Here is a 27,990-nt window from a genome sequence, read left to right as displayed (position 1 = left end):
ATGACCCTGAAATATTTCACCCTATTGCTCTAGGACATAATTTATCTTATCAGATGTCAAGGCATGTGTGGTTCACACAATTTAGGTGATATGCGATATGTGTTCTCTTCTGTGGCTGTTCGAGGTGCAGAAGCAAGTGATACAAATAACATCTCAGTTTGCTGTTCATGTAAGTTTAGATTCTGATGGATACAACTGCCTGTGGATTCCTCACCGTTTGAATTATCCTAGTGCGCAGCATTCCTCAGCTCTGCACGCGACTCCCTTTTTTCCACGTCATCAATTTGTAATGGTTTTTCACAGGCTCTCCATTCCTGGGAGTTTCTTTTTTGCGGATCATCGTGACTTTCTAGAAATCGAGGATGTCTACTCCTAGAAAAGTAGGTTATCAAGCCATGCCAAGAATGTTGGGGCCAGATGTCCATCACTGACCCCCATGAAAACTGTTCATGATGTCTTTCGTCGGACCACGACGTTGAGACGTGCACTTCATGCAAGTGCATGAATCCCAAAGCGCCGAAGGAGAGGAAGGCCAAGGTCAAGAAGCAAAAGAGGAGTCACAGCAGATCAAGGACCTGTTCGAAGTTGCCGACTCCACAAAGTCGTCAAAGAAACATAAGATATAGCGGTGCCATGGTTCTCGGCTTCGCTCATCGAAGGGTGTGATTCCGAAGTCGGTGTCTCCATGTACCAGGCGTCATCGGAGGGATGAGATCTCTGTCTCCTTCACCTGAGGGGACTCCGGCTCCGACACAGTGGCTCCACCGGCTCCGAGAGATGCAACCACTCCCCCTCTGGCTCCAGGGTCTCTGACGGCAGAGCCGAATTTGGTGCCTCCCCGAGCAGCTTCTGAGCCTGAAGTACCAGATCCAACATATCCTGCTTTCCCAACTCCCGGTTCGGATCCTTCGCATTTTTTTAATGCGATGTTTGGCTTGTTTGCCAGAATGGCAAACCCTACTGATGTGCCTGTTGGCCCCATGGGTCCATTGGCACATTCGGTGCGAGGTTTGCCACCTCACTTTCCTCAGGCATCTCTCATGCCTTTCTTGCCTATGGCTTCAAGGAGTTTGCCTCTTCCGACGCCGGGATTCTCAATGCCGTTACAATCTTTGGAGGGGCGAGTACCACTGGATGGTTCGTCCCCGGCGCCGTCTGGTTCCAACCAGCGTTGACTCCTGTTCCAGTGGACTGCCCTTCAACACCGATCCCGAAGTCACTGGTGCCGTGTCTGTCACTGCCGCTGCCTGTTCCGAAGATGAGATCTCAGAGAGCGGCACAAAGACTTTTGAAGAAGAGTACCAGGAGGAGCATGGTGAGGCTGAGGAAGGAGAGAATATGGATCCTGACCCGGATTTTGAAGGTTTACAGGAGGCTAGTGGCCTAGACGCCTTTCCTGAATACGACCTCTCCTCTCCAAGGGTCCGCAGACACAGGAGGTGACCACTTATCACGTTGCTGTCAGGAAGGCTGCGGATTTCTTGGAATTGTTTCTTCCTACAGCAGAGTTAGTCTAATATCCTGACAGAGGTGCTCCATTCTCCTTCCTCTATTTCAGAGCCTTTAATGAGGTTTTGACTGAGCCCGTTGTCGATGTCTAGCAGAAGCTGATGTCTGCTTCAGCGGTTTCTAGGACAGTGGCAAGGAGGTACAAGGTGGCTCCGGGGGGATCCTGTTTTTCTGCCCACCCATCCTTTGCCGGAAGGCCTGGTTGTCCAGGCATCATGCTCCTCGAGGTAGTTTGCAGGTTCCTTCCCAACTACGCCTGCAGATAGGGAGTCAAAACTCATGGTAAGGAAGCTGTTCTCGTCGAGGAGTGTGGCCCTCAAGTCGACGAATGACACATGCCTTTTGGGACACTACATACACACCCTCATGGACTCAGCCTGGGAGGTAGTCCCAAAATTGCCCGAGGAGGTACTAGGGCATTTCTTGGAGGTGTTGTTAGATGCCCAAGCTGCTGCCCACCAAGTGATAGCCTGTTCTGGACATGGCCGATTTGGTAGCCAGGGCGATTGGATCATCTGTGGCTACTAAGAGGCACGCTTAGTTGTGTGTTTCAGGGTTCTCTCCTAATGTCCAATCTATTTTACTGGATCTACCGTTCGATGGATCTCGCATGTTCGGGACTAAAGCGGATTTGGCACCGCAGTGCTTTAAAGAGAGTAAAGCCACAGCAAGGTCATTGGGACTACAATCTCAGCCCAGGAGCTTTGGACAGATCCCAAGTTTCGTGACTTTGGGAGGAACTTGTCCTTTCATGCCAGGTAACAGCAGGCAAATCTCTTGCACAGATTCTATAGTGCTGAGTTCGCCTGCGGGGTGCTGCGTGACAGCAACAGATCTCCTCCTCCTCCTCTTCTGCCTCTCCAACTAGTGCGGCAGGGGAAGCAGTTCTAGCTCCACCATCCTAGAGCTTTCTTGTCCCGTGGGAGGACGGGTGTCCCATTTTCTCAAAATTGGAAGTGTATTACTACAAATCTCTGGCTGTTGAAAATAGTAGAGAATGGCTATGCGCTACCCTTCTGGGAGTTCCCCCACTCTTCTCCCTCCCCGTCAGGGCTTGTGCTTGGAAGAGTGCCTTCTGCTTCTCCAACAGGTGGTTCTGTCATTGCTGCAAAAAAGTGTAGTCGAGGTGGTTCCAGAGCAGGAAACCGGGTCAATGATGCCACTCCTGGTACTTCCTGTTTCCCAAAAAATTACAACTATTTGAGGCTGATCCTCGACCTCAGGGTTTTGAATTTCTACCTCAAACAGGAGAAATTCAAAATGTTGACCCTGGCTCAGGTTCTTCTCACGCTGGAGAAGGAAGACTTGATGTTGTTGATAGATTTACAGGATGTGTATTTTTACATTCACATCCTGAAGTCGCATCGGAAGTATCTCTGTTATACCGTGGGTTCTCAACATTATCAGTTTGCAGTCTTTCAATTCGGCCTTACTTCCACACCTCCGTTCTTATAAAAGATGATGGCGGTGGTGGCAGCACATCTCAGAATGTCTGGGATTCCTGTTTTCCCCTATCTGGATGACTGACTACTCAAAGCAGAGTCGCCAAAGATGATGTTACATCATTTGCAAGTAACAACACAACTGTTCGACTTGGGGTTTTCGATAAATGTACCCAAACTTCACCCGGTGCTTTCTCAGTGCAACCTGTTCATAGAGGCAGTACTGGACACTACTGCGAGTGATGCCTTCCCACCTCCACAGAGGATTCATACATCCAGGCTATGATTCCACTTTTTTAGAATGGAGCGGCTGTTCCAGTCCTAAAGGTCTTGCACCCGCTCGGGCTGTTCGCTTCCTGCATACTGTTGGTCAACCATGCACGCTGGCATATGAGGGTACTCCAGTGGTGCCTCCACAGACAGTGGTTTCAACACAATGGAGATCTCGAAGAGGTGGTTAGGATCTCCATAAACACTGCTGCTGAGCTGTTATGGTGGAGTGTTTCAGGCAACCTGTTTCCAGGGAAGCAGTTTAAACCTCCTTCTCCAGTGGCCATAGTGATAGCGGATGCCTCCACTCTAGGGTGGGGAGCCCATGTGGGGAATCTGGCGGTCAAAGGTCTTTGGTGTCCAGAGGAAAGATTGTTTCACATCGATCTTCTGGAATTGAAGGCGATATGTTTGCATCTGAAAGCCTTTCTTGCCTCCCTTTGTGGTCAGTCAGTCAGTTCAGGTCCTGACGGACAACACTACCGTGATGTGGTACATCAACAAACAGAGAGGGTAGGGTTGTATCTTCTTTACAGATAGGCTCTGCGACTCTGGTCCTGGGCTCAGGACCATCGGATTTGCATGATCTGGCTGGAGAACTTAATGTGCGTGCAGGCAGTCTCAGTCAGCAGTTTTCGACCGATCACGAGTGGCGTCTCCATCCGGAGGTGGTCCTTCATATTTTCGGGATGTGGGGGTTTACTCAGTTGGACCTTTTTGCCACTCACGAGAACTTGCACTGCCCAGTATTCTGCACTCTCCAGTATCCGATGCGGGCAGAAGTGGGAGACGCGTTTCAGTTAGATTGGGGCTCCCAGCTCCTTTACGCGTTTCCTCCAATACTCTTGATTTCTGAGAAACATTTGTCAAGACCGGGCCAAGTCATATTGATCGCCCCGGATTCGCCGCGAAGGGTGTGGTACGCAGACCTCCTTTACCTCTCATCGCACCCTCCGCTCCATCTCCCTCTCAGGGCAGGCCTGCTTTCACAGTCGCAGGGGCAGGTTCTACACCCCGACATCCAGAGCCTGCACCTTCATGCCAGAATATTGAACGAGTGCTTTCTCTCTCCTGAGGGATGTGGTGGATTTATATTATCGGCCAGAAGGCTCTCCACCAAACATGTCTTTTCTGGTAGGTGGGCCAAGTTTGTTAAATGGTGTGGAGAGATCGATTTATCCTTTGCAGGCCCATTTGTCTGATGAGTTTCTCTCTTTTCCTAGCACAACAGGGTTGTGCAGTAGCTACTGTTAAGGGCTACTTGTCTGCCTTGTCGGCTTTTCTCTGTTTATCATCAGATCAACCCTTGTTGTTTAAATCTCCCATAGTTATGAGATTTATTAAGGGTCTCACAAATAGTTTCCTCCCACTCCTCCTATCGTTCTTCAGTGGGATTTAAATTTGGTTCTCACTTTATTTTAGTTTGAAGGTTTTATATAGCGCGAACAAGACTCTTGCGAGTGACAGAGCGCTTTACAAGACATTGGAGGAAAGCAAGAAATAGCATACCCAGATCTATGTGAAAAAGTTATACAAACCTCATAATCGTAAAGAATAAGCTAACAGAAGGTTGTCTATGGAGCGTAGAAACCGCATACGTAAGAAATACAGTAAACAGAGTTCATGTGAATTTAGCCATGAGTATCGCTTTCACTTCTTTTTTGAATGAGGGAGAGGAAGGGTTCATTCTTGTTTCACTGGGCAAAGTATTCCAGATCCTAGGAGCCATACCAGAAAAGGATCGGTTATAGGTTTTTTTCTTGGTAAATCATTGTGGTTTTAGAAGAAGAGTCTTGGCACTCCTGGAGGCTCTGACGCCCGCAGAGAGCACCAGTTTCTGAGCTAGGTAGTGTGGGGCGTTGTGGTAGAGGGCCTTGTGTGTCATACAAGCGATTTTCAGATGGATTCTAGCTTCAAATGGTAGCCAGTTGAGGGCTCTCATGTCTGGGGATATGTGAGAGTTTCTCTTTGAACCCGTGATGAGTCTCGCAGCTGAGTTGATCGTGGCTCTTAGCGGGGCTGTCTGACCTTGGGAGGCCGCACAAGATTACCACCCCATATTCCACGCGACGGATTACTAGGGCTTGAACCGCTAGTTTGAAATCCTAGGCAGGCAGAAAGGGTTTCAGTTTTCACAGGATCTTCAGGTGGAAGTTAGCTCCTTTTGTGGAGGCGTTGATATGTTTCTGCATCTTTAGGTTACTGTCAAGCGTAACCCCTAGCGATTTCGCTGAGTCCACGACGAGAGGTTGTCCATTAAAGGCTGTAAGGTGCTTCCTCCAATCCAGGATAATGGGAGTTTTGTTAGGGGGAGAGATTAAGAGGAATTCCGTTTTGAGGGAGTTTAGTTTCAAATGTTTTTTGGCCAGCCAAGTTTGGGTTTTTTGTAGTGTGGAGTTGAGGGATTTGATGTCAAGTGAGTGGATCTTGATGTAGATTTGGGTGTCGTCTGCGTACATGTGGAAGTGTATCTTGGCGAGGCTGAGAAGATCGGTAAGTGTTTCCATGAAGAGGTTGAAAAGGGTGGGTGAGAGGGAGGAGCCTTGCAGAACTCCTAAAGTGACTGGCATGGGGTTGGACAGGGATTGGTTGACCTTGAATCTTTGGGATCTATTTTGGAGGAAAGAAGTGAACAAGTTAAATTCAGTTCCAGATATTCCCATTCTGTGTTTCAAGAGTTCGAGCAGGTTGTCGTGTTTGACGGTGTCAAAGGCTGATGACAGGTCGAGTAGGATTAGTAGACAGGCTTCGTTTTGGTCTAGGATTTTTAGCGCGTTGTCTAATACATGTGTCATGGCTGAATCAGTGCTGTGACCTGCTCTGAAGCCTGATTGAAATTGATTAAGCAGGTTGAAATGATCAATGTGGCTGTTCAGCTGTGTGTTAACGCATTTTTCCAGGAGTTTGGCTAGCATTGGAATGTTAGAAATCGGACGATAGTTATTTGGGTCCGAGGGGTCCGCTGTTGGTTTCTTTAGGAAAGGCGAAACCTGACCTGATTTCAGGATGTCTGGTACGGATCCTTGAAGGAGGGACGTATTAATGATCTTGGTCCAGAGGGGTAGTAATAGAGGAATGAAGTCTTTTAGGTAATTAGCCGGGAGCGGGTCTATGAAATGATTGGAGGGTTTCAGAGAGGTTAGCGTCTTTAATATGGTGTCTTCACTGTAGGTGTTGAAGTGGGACCAAGTTGCGTTGTTTTTTAGTTTAAATTTTGGGAGGTCATTAGTTTGGGCACCAGCCAGGGGCAGTGATGGGTTCTTTTTCAAGTCTGAGACGGCTAGGAAGTCTTTGAGTAGATCTGATTTAATGGATTCTGTCTTAGAAGCGAAAAAGGAGGCAAATTCATCACAATTGGGTAGAGAAGGTGGGATAGCGTTAGGGAGACTTGGTAGGCTCTTGGTCTGGGCTTTGATAAGATCAAATAGCTTTTTGGAGCGGTTCTTGGCTAGGTCTAGTTTAGACCTGAAGAAGACGGTTTTAGATTTTCTGATCTTTCTAAAATAAGCGTTTCTGGAGATTCTAAAAAGCTTGAGGTGGTTACCTGATGGGGCGGCTCTCCAACGACGTTCCATTACTCTAAGAGAGCGTCTGTCTTCGTTTAGCCACGGTTTTGATTCTTTTGTAGAAGTTCTTTTCAGTTGAAGCAGGGCTTTTTTGTCTAGTAGGTTGTTCATGGAGTGAAAGTAGTGATTGGTCAGCCCCTGTACATCGACAAGGTCTTCGGGGGGACAAAGGTGGCTTGAATTAGCTGATGCAATAAGGTCAGAGCCGACGTTTTTCAGGTTTCTCTTCCAGATCTTAGTTCTCACGGGTTGTGTTGGGAGTCGTTTAACAGTTTCCAAGACTTTGAATGTAATGACATGATGGTCAGACCAGTTGCAGGGGAGGATCGAGTCGAGCTGAGTGGCGTCAACTTTGGAGATTATTAGGTCGAGAGTTGCACCTTTGTCGTGTGTAGGGCTGTTACATATTTGGTTAAGATTAAGGTCAGCGAGGAAAGCTATGAGGCTGTTTACCCCTGGGTCGTTCTGGTCATCCCAGTGCAGGTTTAAGTCCCCCAAGAAAATTTGCTTATTTTGTTGGCTGTCATTTGACGCTAGAAAGTCCATGAAGTGTTCTATGAATGTGAGGTTATCTCCAGGAGGGTGGTAGAAAGTGTGTAGAGAGCATAATTGTTTGTTGTCGTTGGCGATGTTTAAGCATCGGTATTCGCAAGAGGGTAAGGCGGGGGCATTGGAGTTGGTCACTGTTAGGCTGAACTGGTGTATGCAGGCTATCCCACCGCCTGGCCTGTCCGTTCTGTCTAGTCTGGTGATGTCATAGTTAGGAGGTAACAGGATGTCCATAATGGGAGTAGATATTTCCTTTAACCAAGTTTCCGTCAGGATCAGAATGTCAGGTTCGTTAGTGATAAGTAGGTCAGCTATATCAGCTGCATGTCTAGAAGCGGATCTGCAATTCAGGAGGATACAGCTTAGACTCTGCTTGATGGATACTGTGGTGGGTTCGGTTGAGAGGGGGATTCTAGTGAGGTTATTTTCAACAATGCCTCTGGAGTTGTCTGGTGGCTCTGTATGTGTTGATCAGAATAGATTGTATTCGGGAGTCTGTATGTGGGATAACTGGGAGTCCAGCGCTATGTGGAGGGTGAGTTAGCTCGTAAAAGCGAAGGAGGGCCCTTAATTCTAAATCAGATAGAGGGTTTAACAACCTGATTGGGCGGGATATGTCATTCGGGTGCGGAACAGTGCTCCAACGTGGGGACCCCTGAGCCTGGGAGCTTGCAAGACGATGATGGGTGCGGTAATAGGTCTTGAAGTGTGTGGAAGAACTGTAATCCTGTGTATAGCGAGTGGGCTTGGATGGTTGTAAAATAAGGTCGTGTAGGGTTCGGATGTCCGATTTGATTTGTTGAAGGGCTGATAATATCTGGTCAAGACTGGGGTCAGGCGTGGTAGTTTCTTTATTGGAAGGGTGGACCGAGGGAGTAGGCGGGGTAGTAGCCTCTTCAGTGTCATTTGAGGGGGAGTCGAGGTTGGGGAAAATGCATAGAGTTCTATCTGATTAAATGTAAATGGGGTGGGGGAGTGAGGAAGCCGGAAGAGGAGGGGACTGAGAAACGTCTATGTCAGGAACAGTGGGGGTATGGGTGGGGCTGATGGGCAGATGGAAGGTGCTAGGAGTAAAGGAGAGGGGGGAGGGTGGGTGAGGTAGAGCATGGTGGGGGGTTTGAGAGACGGCTATTCCGGGATCTGTGGGGGTGTAGGTGGGGCTGATGGAAGGTGTTGGGAGTAATGGTGAGGGGGGGTGGGGGAGGTATTGCAAGGTGAAGAGGGGTAGTGAGAATATTGGTAGCGTTATGGAGTGAGGCGGTTATAAGGTGGAGTGCGTTGTTAGGTGGGGTGTCGTTGAGGTCTAGAGTTATTGTCGGAACAGAAGGGGACAGCTGGGAATTCTGGCTTACTTCGGGATCCGGATGGGAGTTGAAGATATCGGAACGATTGGATGGAGAGGAGGGGTGTGTTAGTGACTCTCTCCTTGATGAGTGGAAAAATGTGATCAATCAAGTTGAGGTTGCGGTCGGTTGATTGGATGAGGATGACCCTTTGAACCATTACATAGTTGTCCCTTAGTTCCTAGCCTTCAAAACAATATTTTTTGTTGCAATCAGCTCCAAGCCTCCGTTTACATCATTCCATGCTGATAAGATGGTTCGTAGGACCAGAGCTGCTTTCCTGCCTAAGGTGGTCACTCCTTTCCACTTAGGGCAGTCCATCACCTTACCCACTTTCTACCCTCCCCCTTCAAAGGAGGAGGAGGAGGAGGAGGAGAGACTTAATCGCCTGGACCCCAAAAGGGTGGTCAGCTTCTACCTGGACAGAACCAAGGACTTGAGGTTAGACGCTCAACTCTTCATTGGATATGTGGGCAAGATGAAGGGCAAGGCAGTCCACAAGAGAACGCTGTCCATGTGGATCATCCTCTATATCAAGATCTGCTATGTCTTGGCCAAGAAGTAACCTGTTGAAGGTATTCGCGCTCATTCTACCAGGGCTAAGCCGTCTTCTTCAGCTTTAGCTAGAGGTGTCCCTGTGCTAGACATCTGCAAGTCAGCAACTTGGGCTTCTCTCCACATTTTTGCAAAGCCCTATTGCTTAGACTCGGAGGTGAGGAGGGGCGGCCAATTTGCACGTTCTGTTCTACAGGATTTTGTTATAGGCAGACACCCTCCGCTGGGAGCGGGACTACTTGGGGATTCAATTCAAAATGTGAGGAATCCACAGGCAGATGTATTCATCAGAAGAACAAGTTACTTATCTTCTGTAATGCTTTTTCGATGGTTACAGTATCTGCCTGTGAATTCCTCACTGACCCACCCTTCCTGTTGCCTGTCTGCTTATACTGAAAAATAGAAATGCATTTCTTATGTGATTTGTTACTGGGATCATGTGATGCTTGGCACTAGGGAATGTCTATGATGAAGAATTTCCAGTTTTTACTGTGTTTGCATACTGTGTATCTATGTCAAAATATTGTCGGTTCACCAGTCCACTTAGGCGCGGAACAAATGGTCTTCTTAGGGCTCCGATAACGTCACGCGGAGTTGCGTGCGGAGCCGTTCCATTGTGACGTCCTCATCGACGTGGGAGAGCCGAGGAGAAAGGTTTTCTTGGAATGCTGCGCATTGGGAGGATTCAAAAGGTGAGGAATCCACAGGCAGATACTGTATCCACCAGATAAAGCATTACCGAAAGTAAGTAACTTATTCTTACAGAAGGATGGTGTTGGTTGTTGGTTTAATAGTAGTGACATTACTTCTACATAGAGTTGTTAAGACAACGTGTGAACTGTTCCTCATGAGTAGCTGTGCCAGGGCTATAATTCCAACTTTGCTAATTTGTGACCTCTTCTACTGTGGCTTTCACTCTGGCTTAAGCCGGGGTCTGGACTTAATGGGCCAGTAATTAAGACTGTCATAGGTTGGATTTGGCCGTCAAACTTCCCTTGCTTAGTTAGAGGTCACTATGCCCAAGTTCCTTTTTAGGAACTTGGGCATATTGACATGTTTCTTAAGACGCTCTATTGTTAAATCTGGCTTGGCGTGGGCTAAAAAGGGCTTTCGAATACATACATTCTTAGAGAAGTGGAATTGGGCAAGTTGTCTGTTAGATATTTTGTTGTCTGGTAGATATTTTATTGTACAGTATCTGACTTACATCCATCGACTTGTGTTAATCAAATTTTAACTGAGTTTGATTCACTGTCTACTTTGCGCATAGGCGCTGTAAGTTGGGGGTGCTGGAGGTGGTGCAGCACACACCACCCACACCCCCTAAAATAATCATGTTGGGGTTCAGAAGGTGAATTAGCAATAAAGATACCTTTAGATTTTGTGTTTATCTTGTCACATTTGCTGTGTGTTCAAAGACAAAGTTCAAATGTATTGCCATGCCACTGACAAATTGCTGCTTTTTCAGAAACTGGTGTTTTCTCTTATTTCTCAGACAGTGTTTTGTAAAAGTCACCTAGGTGCCAATCTTGCTGTTGCACAGGAAGTGAAAGGAAAGGCTGTCTATTGTTCAAATACACAACAACATTAAAATACCTGTAAATGAAATATACACATGAGCAATTAAGTTAGAACAAATAAAGCAAATTCTTTGTAATTCTGTAGTGTGATTACACTTCCCTCCTCACAGACAGATTTCACTCCTTAGATGCCCTTAGTCACAGATGGCAACAAGATCTGGGAAGCCTACAATATGATATGTAGGGGGAGGCCCGCCAATACCGATAGAAGTGGCAATATGGGCAGGCTTTCACTAGGTCCAGCTCAAGCTACTACGCAGAACTTATTACGTGAGTGGCATTGTATAAAATGGGATGTAGCGTCTCAGATCACTACTTGAGGTGGTACGGACAGAAGGGAACCTTGAAACACATTATCTGTGAGTTGCCACATATGCAGAGATATTGGGAGAGAGTGGAGGACAGACTATCAGACGTGATGGAGGTACTGATACAGCTTACACCCCAACTAATAACACTGCGTATATGGGGGGAGCACAAAACTAGTTTGCAATGTGGCCCTAGCTATGGTGAGGCAGGATCTATTACAAGGTGTGGCAGCCCAGCAATACCCACAGCGTAAGAATGGGAATCAAACCTAGACTGTTGTATGCAGCCAGAAGAATTAGTGGAGAAATCATAGGACTGCCCATGGAAATCTGCGAAAATTAGGAATCCCTGCAGAAATTACAGAACTGGTCAGTACTAACCTTAGCCCTGAGAGGAACTGAGAAGAAGCAGGGAAGTGGGGCTGGAACTAGGTCATCCAAGTCCATAGGCAAGGGGGCCAGAAGACGGACAATGCAAATGATAGACAAATGCGAACAAGCCTGGAAAGGGTTCCAGAAGACATTTGATGTAGTCCGAATAGCCTACTTCTGTCCCAATATTATACCTGTAGCAGGGGCACAGGGTCTCTTATGCCGCACCAAGTTGTAAATACTATTGTGCCAATGTCTGGGGAGCAGTTTAAGTGCAGGGGGCTATTTACTGTTACGTTGAAATGCAAATAAAGTTTATAAAAGAGAGAAGTGTGATGAAAGCAAAGATTTTAAGAGGATCAAAACATATCAAGACACTTTACTTGTTTAAACCCGATTTCCACATATTTTTGTTTGTGTGCTATATGGTTTTACTAGTAAAATTGTGTCTCTATGCAAATGTTGTGGACATTTCAACGGAAAATGTGCTGTCTGTAAATTACAGTGCACAACTCCAACAGTGCTACAAAATACACAACCAGCTACAAACCACACCCATACCACTTTCCTGCTGAATGGGCGTGATACACTTGCTACAATTGTTTTTGATTTGATGCTTGGATTATTCACAGTCACTATGACTTTCATGACCTTAATAGAAGCACCCCTATCCAGATTGTTCCAGCATCACTGACTTTGCGTTCCTAAGGGCTGGTCAGATGTTTCCGCTCTTAGTTCTTGTCATTGTGAACTTAACTCTCCTCAAAACATCAGGCACTTTGTAATGTTTTGTACTTATTATGAACAACAGTGAAAACTTTGTATTATCCCTTTACTTGAATTATAGACCGGTTGAACCTACCTTCATTTTTGCAGATGCTTCCCAATCGTAGTACATCTTTTGTGATTGCCAGTTTTGTATCTGGCCGTTAAACTGAGGTTAACCATCAGTTTGTAAATCTATTGTTTACTGATTATTTTTTTAAATATGTGAACTTAAATTTACTCCAGTACTGGAACTTTCATAGATTCACATGCTTGAATCATTCCTCGTCGTAGAAATGGGAGTCCCCGGTACCCTAGAAAAGTAATGTCATAATAGTCATCGACATAGGCGCCTTAGGCCTTTTTGTTAAGTAACATATCTTAGTCATTATTTAAAAAAGGATTTAACTTAAGAGTCAACCAATCAGGTCACACCACACTGTAGAACCTTCCTGAGAAAGCTCCTGTTTCTCAGGTTTGCTATAGCACATTGTGCTAGGCCGTATCCATTGAGCTCTATTTAGTATTTCCTGTCAGAACTTGTCAGAAGATTTTTCAACAGACATTTCTCGTCACAATTTACAGATATTCTCTAAGATTCTGAGTATCTGTTGTTTGGATGTCTCAAACTGACTTTTAAATATGTCAGGCACACCTAAGAAGGGGATCTACAGACCCTGTGCTATTTGCAGAAAGAAGAGGCTGCACATTGATGACGCTCATCAGGATTGCATATATTTATCCTGCACATAAGTCAAAAGACTACAAGGTATGTTGTACGTTTTCTTCTCAAACTTTGAAGGACATTGAGTTTTGCGACACCGTCTATGGCTTTAAAAGCTCAAGACGTGAGGGAGGAGGAGGCGCAAACCTATTTCAATATATAGACCAAATTATATATTTAAAACAATGGGGCTACAGTATTACTCTTGCTGTCTGTACAAGCGTCGAGTGTCAAGAAAGGGAATTACTAACCAAAGAGATGGTATACACTGTGCACTGTTCACTGGATTACTAAAGAACCCTCAACAATAATTCAAAATTTCAATCAAACAATGAATTAGATGAAACCAATATTTCAGAACAAAAACTGTATAAATTTATGACTTCTTGTGCATAATTGTACATCATAGTCATGTCTGGGGAATCTAATAGTTTCACAAATAAACAACGCATTACTTGAAAATCATAACATGTGGTCATTACATCATGAATAACACATGAAAAAATATACAAAATGCTTGAAAAAAAGCCCGATGCATTTCGGGACTGGGGCGTCCCTTCGTCAGGGGCAACCTGTAAACAAGAACATCTATATTAAAATGACAAATGGACTTTGCTGACTGATTCATATAGACAAAACGTGGGTGCCATTACGTAAATGCATGAAAATGCACAAGTGCAGAGACTTACATCAGGGTAGAACTAATATTTGGTGTGCTACTACAAGACCACCCATGTGTGGTTAGTGATCTACAGAGTGATGTAAAGTAGGAAGTTGAACGACCTGAAAGGTACGTGGTTGCAAAAGTGAATGTTATTTAAAAAAACACCAGTGACGTGCAGCAGAACAGATAAGGTCGCAAAAAACACCAATAGAAGTGGAGAACAAGTATGTAGAAACATACCTAGGTGATCGCACAATATAAAACTAAAAGGAATCCAACTTCGATGCTGAAAAAATGAATAAACAGTGTAAGAGAAGTAAAGCTAGCATCAGAAACTAAGGAAATAGCATACCAACAATGGTTAGCTTGTGTGTGGTATAAGGATCTGTGCTCGCCTGGAGCGAAACACAGGTTCCCGTTGTAGCAACGAAAGAATGGTGGTGGAAAACCGCTGAAACAAAACCAACAGAAGCGGGTGAACCAATGTGCTATGAGCACAATGATGTGGTAGTAAACGCAAATCTAAAAACAGACACTCAACCCAATATAAAGGACGCAGGTGCCCAATACTCAATTGTCGGGAATAACTTTGGTGGTCAGATGACCGGTATCTGTAACGCAGATGACCATAGTAAGAAATGGAGAAGCGCTTGGAGATGAAAACGCGGTAGAGCTAGTTGAAGTAACGCTCACCTTAGGACTTGACAAATGCGACCAAACGTTAAACCAAGCTAGTGTCAGCTGCGAACTGGAACATACGGAGACCCTCGCGGACTCCGTGAAAATACGCGTAATGGAAAAAGAAAGAGGACTGAACGGTGAAGACCCGTGGGGGCCATCTTGGAAGAGAGTAAAGAAGTACAGAGCTATCTTAGAGGGAAGCTCAAAAAGTAAAAAAGATCTTAAAAAACGAGGATATAGTGTGTGAACTAAAGTGGCGCAGGTGACCTAGGGGAATATAATAAGTTGAAAGACACGCAAAATGCTGTAAGAAAAAATTGCTTCATAAAAACATAAGCGTGATATAAAAAAGGTCGGAATGGCGAAAACACAATGCTTGATGTTAGTAAATGGTCTAAGAAGGGAGAAAGACCCGGATATAGGGAAAAACCCTGATAGTATGGGGCACAAGAATGATAACCAACAAAAATCATAAGTCATGGGAAGAATCTAACGGGTGTACTAAAAATGAGTCGAAGACCAGTGTAATACCAAGACCAGACAGAAAGGAACATCGGAAAGCAGAGAACCGAATGGAAAACAAAAAGAATAGAAAAATGGTAACCGGATAAGAGGGTAAGGGTCAAGGTGATGTGTGAAGTGCAAACTCAGTGAACAATAACAAGTAACCTCCACCACTAGTGTACATCTTGGTGAATCCGCACATCCGCCTGACTTATAACATACAAAAAGAAACTATTCATTCTTTGGATGTTCAGATTCGCAAATCACCTTGTAATCAGTTCGACACAGCGGTTTACAACAAACCTACAGAACGGAATAGTACTTTGGCTTACTCCAGTTTTCACCCCAAGAGCCTTATTAAAAATGTGCCATATTCTCAATTCATAAGGCTATGGAGAATTTGTTCAGATCCTGATGTGAACGCAAACAAACTTGAAGAATACAAACAACGTTTTCAAGCTCGTGGTTATCCGGATGTTATTTTACAGGATTGCATGAACAAGGCACTCACCACACAATGCAATGAACTACTACAAAACACCACCAACAGGGTGATAAAAGAATGGTATACGTGTCTAACTACTCCACTGTGTCACAGACCGTGAAGATGATTATCACCAATCGGTGGGAATTATTGCAGAAGGAAGATGAATTCAATGGCTTATTTCAAGCAAAACCACTTTTTGCGTATACCAAAGGGAAGAATATACGTACCCTGTTAGCTCCTCCCCAAATAACTCCGAAGTTTGATGAACTAGGTGGGACCAAAAAATGCAACAGTTGTGTCCATTGTAACAACGTTATCGTTGGCAATACACTAACTCATCCCCTGTCTGGCAAAAAAATTAGGCTCAAACAAACGAGTGATTGCAATACCTCCAATGTCTACTGCATAAAATGCCCCTGTGGGAAAGCCTACGTGGGCAAAACAGAGCGCAAACTTAAAGTCGGCATCAAGGAACACAAAAGTAAAATTAGAACAAAAAGTACCACATCTAGTATAGCTACTCATTGGCAGCCCCCGGTCGTGGTCGTCTCCCCAGAACTCGGTGGGCCCTTTCCACAGAGAAGAAGCTAGTTAGTCCCCGTGGCTGTAATTGCGTTTTGACTAGGTCTTCGATAAATAGGTCCAGTGGGGGCCCCTGGATGCTCTCCGGCACTCCAACCAAGCGGATATTATTGCGCCTTGATCGGCCTTCCTGGTCATCAGTCTTGGCGGCCATTTGTTTTGTCACTTGCTCCAGATGTCGTACCTGTCGTTGCAATGTTGCTGTATTCGTGGAGAGACCTGCCGTGGTGGTCTCCACCTCTGTTATTCTTGAGTTCATTTTTTGAAACATCCGCCCAAAAGGAATGTGATGTCCGTAGAGATCATGCCAATCGATGTCTGCCCTTGGTGGAGGGTTGTCATAATGTCCTGCAAAGTAATCTCCTTCGATTTTTTTGGGCTGTGGGCCGTCCGTGGCCTCTGTGGGGGGGTCAGGGGGTGGATTTGGTGGAGCCAATTGATCTTTATTGAATGCATATTTGTCCAGCTTATTGGTTTGGATTGTGCGCTGGCCACGACCTCCCATCTTGTCGGTGTCTCCTGGGTCTTGTGGGGGCTCCATACTCGCCGTTGCCTGACCACGGGAGATACTTCCACGCGCGGCCTTCCGGTTTTTCTGCGCTTCACCGTCCCCCCCACGAAGTGTTGGCTGTGCGATCGGTAGCACGATGTACCCGGTTTCTTGTCGATTGCTGTTAGGCCTTGATTGTGAATATATCTGCGCAGAGTGTGCTGGCCAGGGTACCTCACCCTCAGTGTGGGATCGTTGTCCTTGCCAAAGTGGCCGGGGTAGCGCAGTGGCAAGCTCTTCATTTAAGTATGGCGTTTCTAACCCCTTTGAACCATGTACCTCGTTGTTATGTAACCAGAGTACCCTTTGCTGGGTAGCTAGCGCCCCGAGCCAACCACGCGCAGTGTCCAATCCACAATCGTATTGAGGGGGGGGGGCCTCGCTGGGGCTATGGATGTGTCTCTGCCTACCAGTAGCGTTCCGGCCAAATAAGATGCGTGGCAGAGCCTTCCTTAGGCGCTTGCTTGTGTGCCTGTCACGGTGCTTTGTTCCCGGCTTTCTGCCATCGCTGGGGCCTTCAGTGGGCTCTGAGGGATCAGTCACTATCTTTCTGCCCCAGGCTCAGGACTCTGCTGGTTCACGCGGTGTCCCGGGGATGTTGCCGCCGGGATGCCTGCTGGTGGAAGCAAAGTTATTATCGCCGTCTGGAGTTGCCTGGGCCAGTCCACCTCTGTCGGTGTTCTAAGCGGCAGCACTTCAACTATAGTCCCCGGATCACTCACTGCGTCTAGGCTGCTTCCCCTGCACCCGGCGCCGCTCTGCACTGGTCGTACGCACCAGTTCAGGATTCGAGTCAGTCGCGAAGCAGGTGTAATCCTTTGATGCCGATTGGTAATCGGTTAGATTGGTGTAGTGGCCCACTATAAGCTGCATTCATTACAGTCTTTAAAAAAATACATGCAGCACTACTCACAGTTCCAGACCCAGCTATAGATGGCGGGTCTATGTACGTCATATCACCAAATTCAAGCTACTAATTATTGTTGCTGATAAATTATTTCTGTCTGGAGTGTTACAAATTGGTGTTTTTCTAAAGTCCACTTTTTAACTACTTAAAAGAGTGGCCTACAAAAACAATGAGGTATCTAATTTAGATTGTAATTAGGAAAAATGTGAGTATTGAGAGGTAAATTGTAACTTTACAGTTGTTAGTCAGAAACTTTGAGTGACCATCTTTGAAATGGGGATTTGCTAGTGGTGAATTTCCACAAAAATAGTAGCAACCTAAAGAAGGCATAGTGCACAAATAGAAATAGAGTTCTAGGTCTGTGAAGAAACAGAACTATGATAAAACACTTGGATAGGGAACCATTATGAAGTTAAGATATTTTTGGCCTATCTCCAACAAGAGGGCGGTATTTATGCACTCCCTACCCCCAAGAAGTCATGAAAGTCTGCCTCATTTGATCTGACTTGATGCCTTTGAGTAGATGCAGTGTAAAACAAAATATGTAAAACAACTAGTGTGAAAAGGTATGGAAAGAATGAGTCAGTACGTGTGGTGTAACAGGTTTTTTTTAGGACCGTTGATGCATTATGAAAAATGAAAGACCGGGAAAGGCTAGACATGTTGAGGAATTTAAATTCACTACTTGTAAACATAATTCTACCCCTATATTTGTTTCTCTTAATCATTGAATTTCACTTGAGTATCTCATCAGTTAATCTTATAAAAATATTAAGGGAAATAAATAACAAACAGTACAATGGTCTCCTAATTATGAATGGATTGTTGCTTATTAATTATTTTTGAGTAGCAGATTGTCATTTTATTTGACAAATTTGAAAATGTGTTTTATTATGTAATGATGCTTAGACGGTTTTAATTCAGTAGGAACTCTGAAATAGCTGAATGTCTTCGAAGACAGTAAGGCGGAAATTGTATTTTCATGCACATTTTCTCTTACAGGCTGTACGGTCACTAAAGGAGACGATAGATGACTGCTGGGATCAGGATGCCGAGGCACGTCTAACTGCTCAGTGTGCAGAGGAGAGAATGGCAGAGCTTATGATGATCTGGGAAAGAAACAAATCTGTCAGCCCTACTGTCAATCCAATGTCTACTGCATTGCAGAATGAGCGGTGAGTCAAGAATTATACAAATTGTGTTTTTTTAGGCATTAACCTGGGGTTCTATTAAATAGGCAGTCCATTTCACAAAAGGTGAAGCTACCAGAAAGCCAGTTGTCCTATGGTTTAAAGTATTGCTTCAGGGTCAGTTCATGTAATTTATAATATACTGTTTGTGTAGTGGATACAGGTGGAAATGTGTATATTTATTTGTTAATTAAACATTGTTCATGGCATGGATAGAGTACAGTCTGTGGTTGGTTCGAAAATTCTTATGTTAAATTAGAAAGACGTGATATGTGGGGGCGATAGAATGAAATTACGTTGACCTAAAGCCAAAGGGCATGGGATGGAAGAATAGTTTGGGTCATGTGCAAGTTATCTGCACAGGTTCTTAAATTTAAAGAAGTTTCCCTGAGAAGTGATGGAACTAAGGAAGGTCGTCTCGTAGTGCTTTAGGAAGGTGTTTCCCTTGAACTTACGTTGTGAAGGTTTTCAGGGCTCATTGCTTTTATTTGTATATGCCATAAGAAGTAATGACGCGTAGAGCCATGGACTGTCACAAATGCTAGGATGAGGAGCATCTCTTTCGTTTGTCACCTTTAGATTTTGCCTTTGAGCTGTGGTGGAAACCCTTAAATGCCTCTTAGGCCGATAAGTACATCTTCTTTAAAAAAAAACTAAATTAATTAAAAAGCGATCCCTCAACTCACTTGAGATAATCTTTGACAACCTATTTGTTTTTCCTTTTTATTCCCCATGTTTAGTTGAGCGCTTGCCTGCTTCTATTTTGTTGTAGATGCTGCTGTCCTTCAGTTTGACTTTTGTTCGCAGTGTAATTGCTCATCCATATGTCTGTAGGTTTAGCATATATTTTGGTAATCTGAAAGAAAGGTTACCCAGAGAGTTTTGCCCTTTTGTACTTGCGTGTTTCTTGCTTGATTATCCATGAAGACCATGCAGCTTTGGCCATGAGCTTTCTTAAGCCAATCATCTCTAGCAGCTTGACCATAGACTGTTCCAAAAGGAAGAGAAGCTCCCAGTAGCACTCTGTGTGACATTAAAATACATAATCAAATTGGCCTCTACCAATTACAGTGGGCTTGCTCAACAAAACAACTACCCAATTAATGCAGAATGCATTACAAAACTGGCAACCAAGATGGTTGCTTCCTATGTCCTGTATTCATGAAAATATGTATGCAGTGCAGTCATATATACCCACCAAAGATCACCTTTCAAGCAGCAAGCACCCACCTATAAACAATTCATCTGTAAAAATAAAGGCGCTAGTTCAAACAATCCCCTGCCATATCTAGGACCCCTGCCCTAATCTCCATTTCACAACAGCAAGTGCCCTGAAGGAGTCTTGTGCTGCGAACTTTTGAGGTCCTGTAGACCCTATTGCCACCTCTTTGTACCCTGGAGAAACACCTCTTTCCACATATGCTTCAAAAGCAATTCACCCGGATGCTGGCTGGCCATGACAAAGATGTCCTCTAAATCTTGAAGCTTTCACAACTAGATCTACATCTCTACCCATCACGCCAGCCCAAGGGCGGGGAGGGCTTGTCAGATTTGATGACCGTAGCTGACTGTAAATAAGAATATCGTGCACCTACTTCTATTCCTCCACCTCACAGATTGAAGATCGTCTGCTGCCAAGCCTGGTGGTGGCAAGCTTGCCCAGGCTTAATCCAAAGTGGGGACTGTGTCAGACAGTGACAGTGCCCTTCTGAATTGGCAAGCTGCATTAACAGCATTAACAAAGATGCAAACGATGGCTCACAACACCCATTGACTTTGTAGCAGTAATGGCGAAATGCAAGCACATGAGGAGAAGACCAAGATGCTGACAGGTCACCGAGATTCTGGTCCCAAATTGGTACCGTCTTGCCCAGCATAAGAAAGGTAGTTTTGACTTGGAGAGACACCTGCTCAGTCTTGAGCATTTACCTAACTCACCACCTCGCTGACTTCAACTATAGCTGGGAGAAGGTTCTATGTATTTATATGTGGCTAATGACTTACTTAAGGAGTAATCTTGTCCCCTGTACTGTTTTTAAATGTTTTTGGTTGACATGAGAATAATCACATTGATTTTATCTGATGTCAATTTCTGACTGTAGATGTCCGTTTTGCTTCATCTCCTTACATGTGTACATTTTGCTCTATAGATGTGCCACCTCCTATCCCACTTTTTGAACTCTCCCAAGGAAGACCCCTATAGTGTTTCGTTTTTTACTTCCCCATTCCCTCTGTGTCACCTTTAAAGAAGTGGAAGGGCAACAAAATTCTTGTTCCACAAAGATGCCTCATCAATATTGTCCCCTCACTGCAGCCAAAACAATGCTGCCTGAGCCATTTAAAACTGTACACACTGATGACAAAGAACCCAACAACGAACAAGTGGTCAAGGAACTAGAGACAAATACTTTATGGGAGAAATAACAGGAGTGGCGCGAGCAGTGAAAAAGTTGAAATCCCAAACTAGGACATTGTAGTTGGGAGCTGGGACAGATTTCCCTGGAGTGCATTTGCATTTGAAAAATAAATATGCACTTCAGAGTAAACAGTAGATTAATGCTAAACTGAGGTTTTTTGACAATTTGAGATGGGGTGCTCAATTTGTGAGGGTAGTATTAGTCATTTTAAGGTCCCCTTATGTCTGGGTCAGAGATCTCCAAAGTGCACTCAAGCCATAATAGTTTTTTGTTTTTGATAACCCATGGTTCTTCCCAGGGAATCAAAGATAGATTGCATTGGTACAGACCACAATAATGTTTTAGAAATAGTGAATGGCAGGAGTTTCAGCTTCTGCCCCTGTAACAGTGTGCCAGTCACGTCACTGGCATGGGTTTAGGATTGGAAAATACACCCATGTTCCTTTATTACTCCAAGGGCCCAGCTCTTTCCAATCTCAACATATGGGTATCCCAGCCAGTAATCTATCCCGCTGATGCAATCTGCCATTCACTTTTCTATCTACCAGTCGTCCACATAATTATAAACATGCATATTGACTCCCCTCCATCAGCAAAACTGCAGCCTTAAACATACGAAGCACACAACCATTGATTTTCTTATAGTAATAGACAATACCATGAGCAAACTGAAAACAAAAAGGCTGCTGAATGCAAAAGGTACTGAAAAGACAAAGTAGTGCTGTGAGTTTGTTTGAAATTCTTACTTAGTTCCCTAATTATTTCACCATTGAGTGCTCACATTGATGTCACATCATCATTGATGTTACTGATGTCGTTTTTTTGAGATTCACAATTATATCAACTGTAAAGTCATGATCAGTGATCGGTAGGTGTAGAACTTAAGGTTAGATTTCTTGTGTGGGTTTGTGCTCTCAAGGCACTGTGTGGGGACATGGAAGGGCATAACCTTTTGCCAGGCTCTGGGTCCAGCTTAGAAGCCACAGGGCATAGGTGTCAAGCATCCATGGCCATGGTACTCAATCAATCAGGGAATTGTAAGCTTGCTGCTCACACGTGAGGGTCTCAAGGCGCTGAGGGGGGGTCCGCAGATCTGTTTAGCCAAAGAGCCAGGTGTTCAGGGAGGGGTCGCGTCTGATGTCTGCCGGTAGCTCGTTCCAGGTCTTGGCTGCAATGTGAGAAAAGGATCTTGCGCCTGCTCTGGCTCTGTGGATGCGCGGGGTTTCGGCCAGTGCGGGGTTGGAAGATCGGAGGTTTCTTTTGGGTACGTGGAAGTTGATTCTGTCGTTGAGGTATTTGGGTCTGTTGTGTAGGCATTTGTAGGCATGAGGGAGGATTTCGAATGTGACTCTTTTCTCCACGGGGAGCCAGTGGAGACTTCGTAGGTTTTGGCTGATGTGTTTGTGTCGGGGGATGCCGAGGACGAGTCTGGCGGTGGTGTTCTGTATTGTCTGGAGTTTGTAGAGTAGGGACTTGTTGATGCCGGCATAGAGTGAGTTTCCATAGTCCAGTCTGCTGGTGATGAGTGCGTGGGTGACTGTCTTCCTTGACTCAGGGGGGATCCACTTGAAGGTCTTGCGGAGGATGCGGACAGTGCTGAAGCAGATGGAGGTGACGGCGTTGACCTGTCGGTTCATGGTGAGTCGAGTAAAATACCGAGGTTCTTGGCGTGGTCTGAGGGGGAACGTTGGCTTCTGAGGGCGGTTGGCCACCAGGTGCTTTCCCATGCAGAAGGGGTGGTACCGAGGACGAGGACTTCTGTCTTCTCGGCGTTGAGCTTCAGGTAGCTGTTGGTCATCCAGACTGCGACATCTTGCATTCCTTTCTGGAAGTGGAGTTTGGCAGTGGTGGGGTCTTTGGTGAGGGAGAGGATGAGCTGGGTGTCGTTGGCGTAGGATACGATTTTGAGGATGTGTTGGTGGACGATGGCTGCGAGCGGGGCCATGTAGATGTTGACTTTACACCCAAACTTAGCAAATGCTAGGTCAAAGTTACAGCTTGCAGATGCCCTCTCGGAACCTAGGTAGTAAGCTGGAGCCCAGTCCAGAGTCAGAGAGAAAAGTCCAAGTCCAGTGAAAAAGAGGCCCCAGCTCTAGTCACAGATGCCCACATCACGCTTTTTGGAGACTTTCATATCCGTTATAAAATGATGGTTGATTCAACTGAGAGAGCAGTTAGACATCATAGCCCCCAGTCTGCATGTTGCACAATTGGCATCCATGTTTGCAGCACCATGGATGTTGGAGCTACCTGACCCTACACAAGCTTACTATTGTTGAACGTATGGAAAGACAACTCGAAACATCTGACACTGGAGCAAGGAGTGGCAGCAGGTGTTGTAGGTGAGGCACTGGAGTGCCATTTTGTTATTTCTTCAGTGCCAGAATCGGCGACCACGCTGTGTGGAGCCAATTTTTATATATCTGCTTTGAGAGAGGAATATTGTTATCCCTCAGAGGACATTATAGTGTTTGTATAGTTTTATGGTGTCTAGACATGAGGTGCATGTTTTTATGGTGTCTAGACACGAGGTGCATGTTTCTATGGTGTCTAGACACAAGGTGCATGTTTCTGCACCTTGCCGAAGGCGCGCCTAAGGCAAGCCCGTCTGCGCCCGTCCGCGACGGGCCGGGACCAGGGGCCATAACCCCTACTTCTCTCGTCACGCAAACTCGGTATTATGCCTCCGAGGAACTCAGAACCATCAGCTCTCAGGGAATCCTGCCCTGCGCTCATAAATATGGCCCGCTAGACCTACCGTCCCAATGCAAGGTTTGCAAAACTCACCTCAAACCTAAACCCACTACACCAAACCAACAACTTTTTCGACTATTCCTGCTGAACTGCAGGTCTCTTCCTAGACACTGCACAGAGATTTCCCTATTAATCGAAGAGGAAAAACCAGACGCTCTCTTTCTAACGGAGACTTGGCTAACCCCTCACTCTGACCCCGAGTTGGTCCAAATCCTGGGGCAGGAATATCAAATTGTAAGACTGGACCGGGAACTTGACAGAGGGGGCGGACTAGCCATCATTTTTAAAGATTGTTTTACCTGTCGCTGCACTCCCAACCCCTTTCCGGAATGTGAAAGTATGTCCTTTACTTTGGATTTCTCTCCCAATTTGAGCTTTTCCGGGACTCTTATATACCGTCCACCAGGCACTCCCAAACAGTTTTATGAAACTTTGCCACCACTAGTCGCCGATCTGGCCCTATCGCCCTCCAACTACACGTTATTGGGTGATCTCAATATACACTTTGACGACCCCAATAATTCCATAGCCAACAAACTAAGTAGGGACCTCTCTGCTTTGCAGCTGCTCCAGCTGGTCTCATCTCCTACGCATACGAAAGGCCACTTGCTGGATCCAGTTTTCAGCAACTGCACACATTTGAAGGCTCGTCCCCCCATAGCACTTCCCTGGACAGACCATGCCTTAGTCCCGTTGCTCTGGACAACAGAGAAACTTATACCCTCTACACCCACTGTCCAAGAAACTCGAATTTGGTCTAAAATACCGCTGGCCCAGTGGACCCAAGAACTACAAAAATCCATTCCTTCAATCGGTCAGACTCCCTCACAGGCCAATGAAACATTCAATGAATGGATTCTGAGTTCCCTAAACGCCACGCTCCCCCTGAAGAAAACAGTTTTTAAAAGATCCAGAACTTCAGCTCCCTGGTACTCCACCGAACTAAGGGAGAAAAAGCGTTTTTGCAAGAGACTGGAACGTAAATGGCGACTAGGTTACGCGGAAATAGATAAAACTATCTACAGAGACGCCATCAGGTCATACAAAAAAGACATAAAAAGTGCGCAATCCTCATACTACTCCAACCAGATTGCAGAGGCTAGCTCCAGCTCAAAAGAGATATACAAAATAGTAAAAAGCCTCATCACCCTCCCCACACCCCCGTCTATAACGGAGCACCCAGAGCTCCGCTGTGAAGACCTGGCTAATTTCTTCTCTCAGAAAATTAACCTTATATACTCATCCTTCCCTTCTACAGACCAGACTGCTCTGATTAAAGCAGCCCCTTGTCCCCCTCAAATCCACTCACCCAATCACCCTCTGGTGTTGGCGGAATCCCCCCAGTTGCAGGCAGATTACCCACCCAATCACCCCCCGGTGCTGGCGGAATTCCCCCAGTTGCAGGCAGATCACCTCACTTTCCTCATGCGCCAGGTGAAGTCGGGTTCCCCTAGAGACCCAGCACCCCCATATGTTCTAGTCTCGGCGTTTCAAACCATCCTCCCCACACTGCTTGAAGTACTCAACACCTCGATTACCACCAGCATAGTACCAGCAGCATGGAAGCAGGCTATGGTGAGGGCCCTGATTAAAAAACCAAATCTTGACACCAAGAACCTCAACAATTACCGCCCGATCTCCTTGCTGCCTTGGGCAGCCAAGATCCTGGAGAAACATATAAATAGCATAATAACAACTTTTCTCGAACAACACCAACTTCTCGACCCATCCCAGACTGGCTTCCGCCCCAAGCATGGGACCGAGACGGCACTGCTGGCAGTCACAGAGGAGTCCAGGAGAATCTTAGATCGGGGAGGATCGGTGGCAATCATCCTCCTCGATCTGAGCGCCGCATTTGATACCGTTAACCACGGTATCCTTCTGCGGCGTCTCCTGGACACCGGAATATCTGACAGAGCTCTGGAGTGGCTCAAGTCCTACCTGAGTGAAAGATCCTTCCAGGTGTTTGAGGGCAATGTCACTTCCTCCAGCAAGCCTCTGGGATGTGGGGTCCCACAGGGATCTTCATTGAGCCGACGTTATTTAACGTCTACATGAGGCCACTGGCTGAGATCGTCCGTCCGTTCGGTATCAAGATCATTACCTACGCGGACGATACCCAGCTGGTGGTCTCCCTGGCACAGGCGGGCGGTACGTCGGCAAATGTAGATCTTGCAGGCTGCCTGGATACGGTCAAACGCTGGATGACCAAGTCTTGTCTCAAACTTAATGGAGACAAGACAGAGCTTATGCTCCTGGGTCACATTCTACCATCGACCATAGACAATCTCTGGCCCACCAGCCTAGGTCCGGCCCCAACACCCAAAGACGCCATTAAGAGCCTTGGTGTCTGGCTCGACAGGTCCCTGTCCTTTGACCAACAGGCTACAAAACTTTCTGCCACCTGTTTTGGTATCCTGAGAGTCATTAGGAAGATTTTGCCTCTACTCCCCTTTGAAGCAAGAAAAACCGTAGTCCTGGGCCTGATCCAATCGCGGCTGGACTATGGAAACGCATTATATCTCGGAGCTCCCGACTTCACCTTGCGCAAACTACAATTAATACAGAACTGCGCAGCCAGAACACTCTTACAAATCCCTCGCAGATCCTCAGTAAAGTTCGGACTGAGGAAACTGCACTGGCTCCCTGTAAAGGAAAGAGTAGACTTCAAATCACTCTGCATCGCACACCAGACTTTCTGGTCGCAAGGCCCGACCATCAACCTCCCTCTCATCACACCCTATATACCCACCAGACAGTTGCGCTCCACTTCTGCAAATCTAGCCATTGTACCGCAAACAAAGAAATCAAGATCCGGAGGCCGCTCTTTCTCCTTCAATGTGGCTAAAAAGTGGAACGCCCTACCCCAGTATCTCAGATCAAACCCCGACATTCTCTCTTTTCGCAAACAGCTGAAAACGCTCCTGTTCACCACATAACCATGGTACTGAATCTGCCTTCCTCCTTACTCAAACTTCAGAGATATGCTTAGCGCTTGGACGCCTCAGGGCAGCTACCCGCGCTTTAGAAATCCGAATTCATTCATTCATTCTATAGTGTCTAGACACAAGGTGCATGTTTTTATGTTGTCTAGACCTGAGGTGCATGTTTTTATGGTGTCTAGACCTGAGGTGCATGTTTTTATGGTGTCTAGACCTGAGGTGCATGTTTTTATGGTGTCTAGACCTGAGGTGCATGTTAAGGTGTCTAGACCTGAGGTGCATGTTTTTAAGGTGTCTAGACCTGAGGTGCATGTTTTTAAGGTGTCTAGACCTGAGGTGCATGTTTTTAAGGTGTCTAGACCTGAGGTGCATGTTGTTAAGGTGTCTAGACCTGAGGTGCATGTTGTTAAGGTGTCTTGACATAACTACACAGGAGTAAGAGGAGATTGAGACACCTACGCTTCCCACTTAGCTACTGGACAGCAAGTCTATAAAAATGGATGCAATAGTAAAAAAAAGTTTTTACATTGAAGTATTTTGCTTTCAAATTAGTGAGTGCACTTTAGCTGGGTAGCAGTGTTTCTTATTGCAACTCGTAAAAAGGCAGTGGATCTTTTACAGGAACATGCTATGGTGTTGTGGCAGTCAGTGCCTGATGGCATTGAGTATTTCATACAATCTGGTCTAATCATAGTTTCGTCAACAGTGAGGCATCATTTCTGACTTGGGTTGGCAGGATTTTCTTCATGCGGTGAATCTATTATATTTAGATATGCTGTTAGATGGTGTGATAATGTTTGGTCATAAGTACTGCACAACACTTTCAATCAGTGTCTCAGAATACTTGCAGGCCTGTGTTTGCCTTGGCTTTGTCTTTCCGGGGGTAGTCACAGCACAGGACACCTTCTGGTAGCATAGGACAGGCAAAACATAAAACAGCTGCTAATGGTTCAGCATGTTCTTCTCAGGGAAAGCTGCTTTCATGCCCCTCCTCCCCCCAAGCATGTTCTGCTGTGAGCAGCAGGTTGGGGGAGTGAGAAAAACGAACCTTGGACTAGTGGTCCTGCAGATGATGAAAAAGGGTAGTGTTTTAAGAGATTTCTTTCAACCTGCCCCTGTGCCCCCACAACCAAATCTAAGGGCAGAAACCTACAGCAATATCTTTTCGAGGATGATTCATAAATGCTTTAAGACATTTTCAGACTCTGAGGGGACCCCTTGTGAAAATATGACATGAGATGCTTCCCCACTACGTCTATGTTTCAGAAGTTAGAAGGTAATGCCATCACACACAAACACCCCCCTCCCACACATTCAACAGCAGCCATT

The 27,990-nt window shown here is 45.7% G+C and overlaps 1 protein-coding gene across 3 annotated transcripts in view; it reads left to right on the top strand.

Annotated features, from left to right (window-relative positions):
* Positions 1-27,990, top strand: part of BMPR2 (bone morphogenetic protein receptor type 2) — a 626,887-nt gene that overhangs the window by 565,260 nt on the left and 33,637 nt on the right. For all 3 annotated transcript variants that reach the window (XM_085648967.1, XM_085648966.1, XM_085648965.1), the window contains one exon: positions 18,361-18,533. In XM_085648967.1, the coding sequence (XP_085505093.1) occupies positions 18,361-18,533 (173 nt within the window). The remainder of the gene's footprint in view (positions 1-18,360; positions 18,534-27,990) is intronic.

The sequence above is a fragment of the Triturus cristatus genome, chromosome 3_2, assembly GCF_964204655.1.
Source record: "Triturus cristatus chromosome 3_2, aTriCri1.1, whole genome shotgun sequence".
Classification (NCBI taxonomy): domain Eukaryota; kingdom Metazoa; phylum Chordata; class Amphibia; order Caudata; family Salamandridae; genus Triturus; species Triturus cristatus.
The sequence above is the reverse complement of the archived record's forward strand: the minus strand, read 5'-3'. Positions and strand labels throughout refer to the sequence as shown.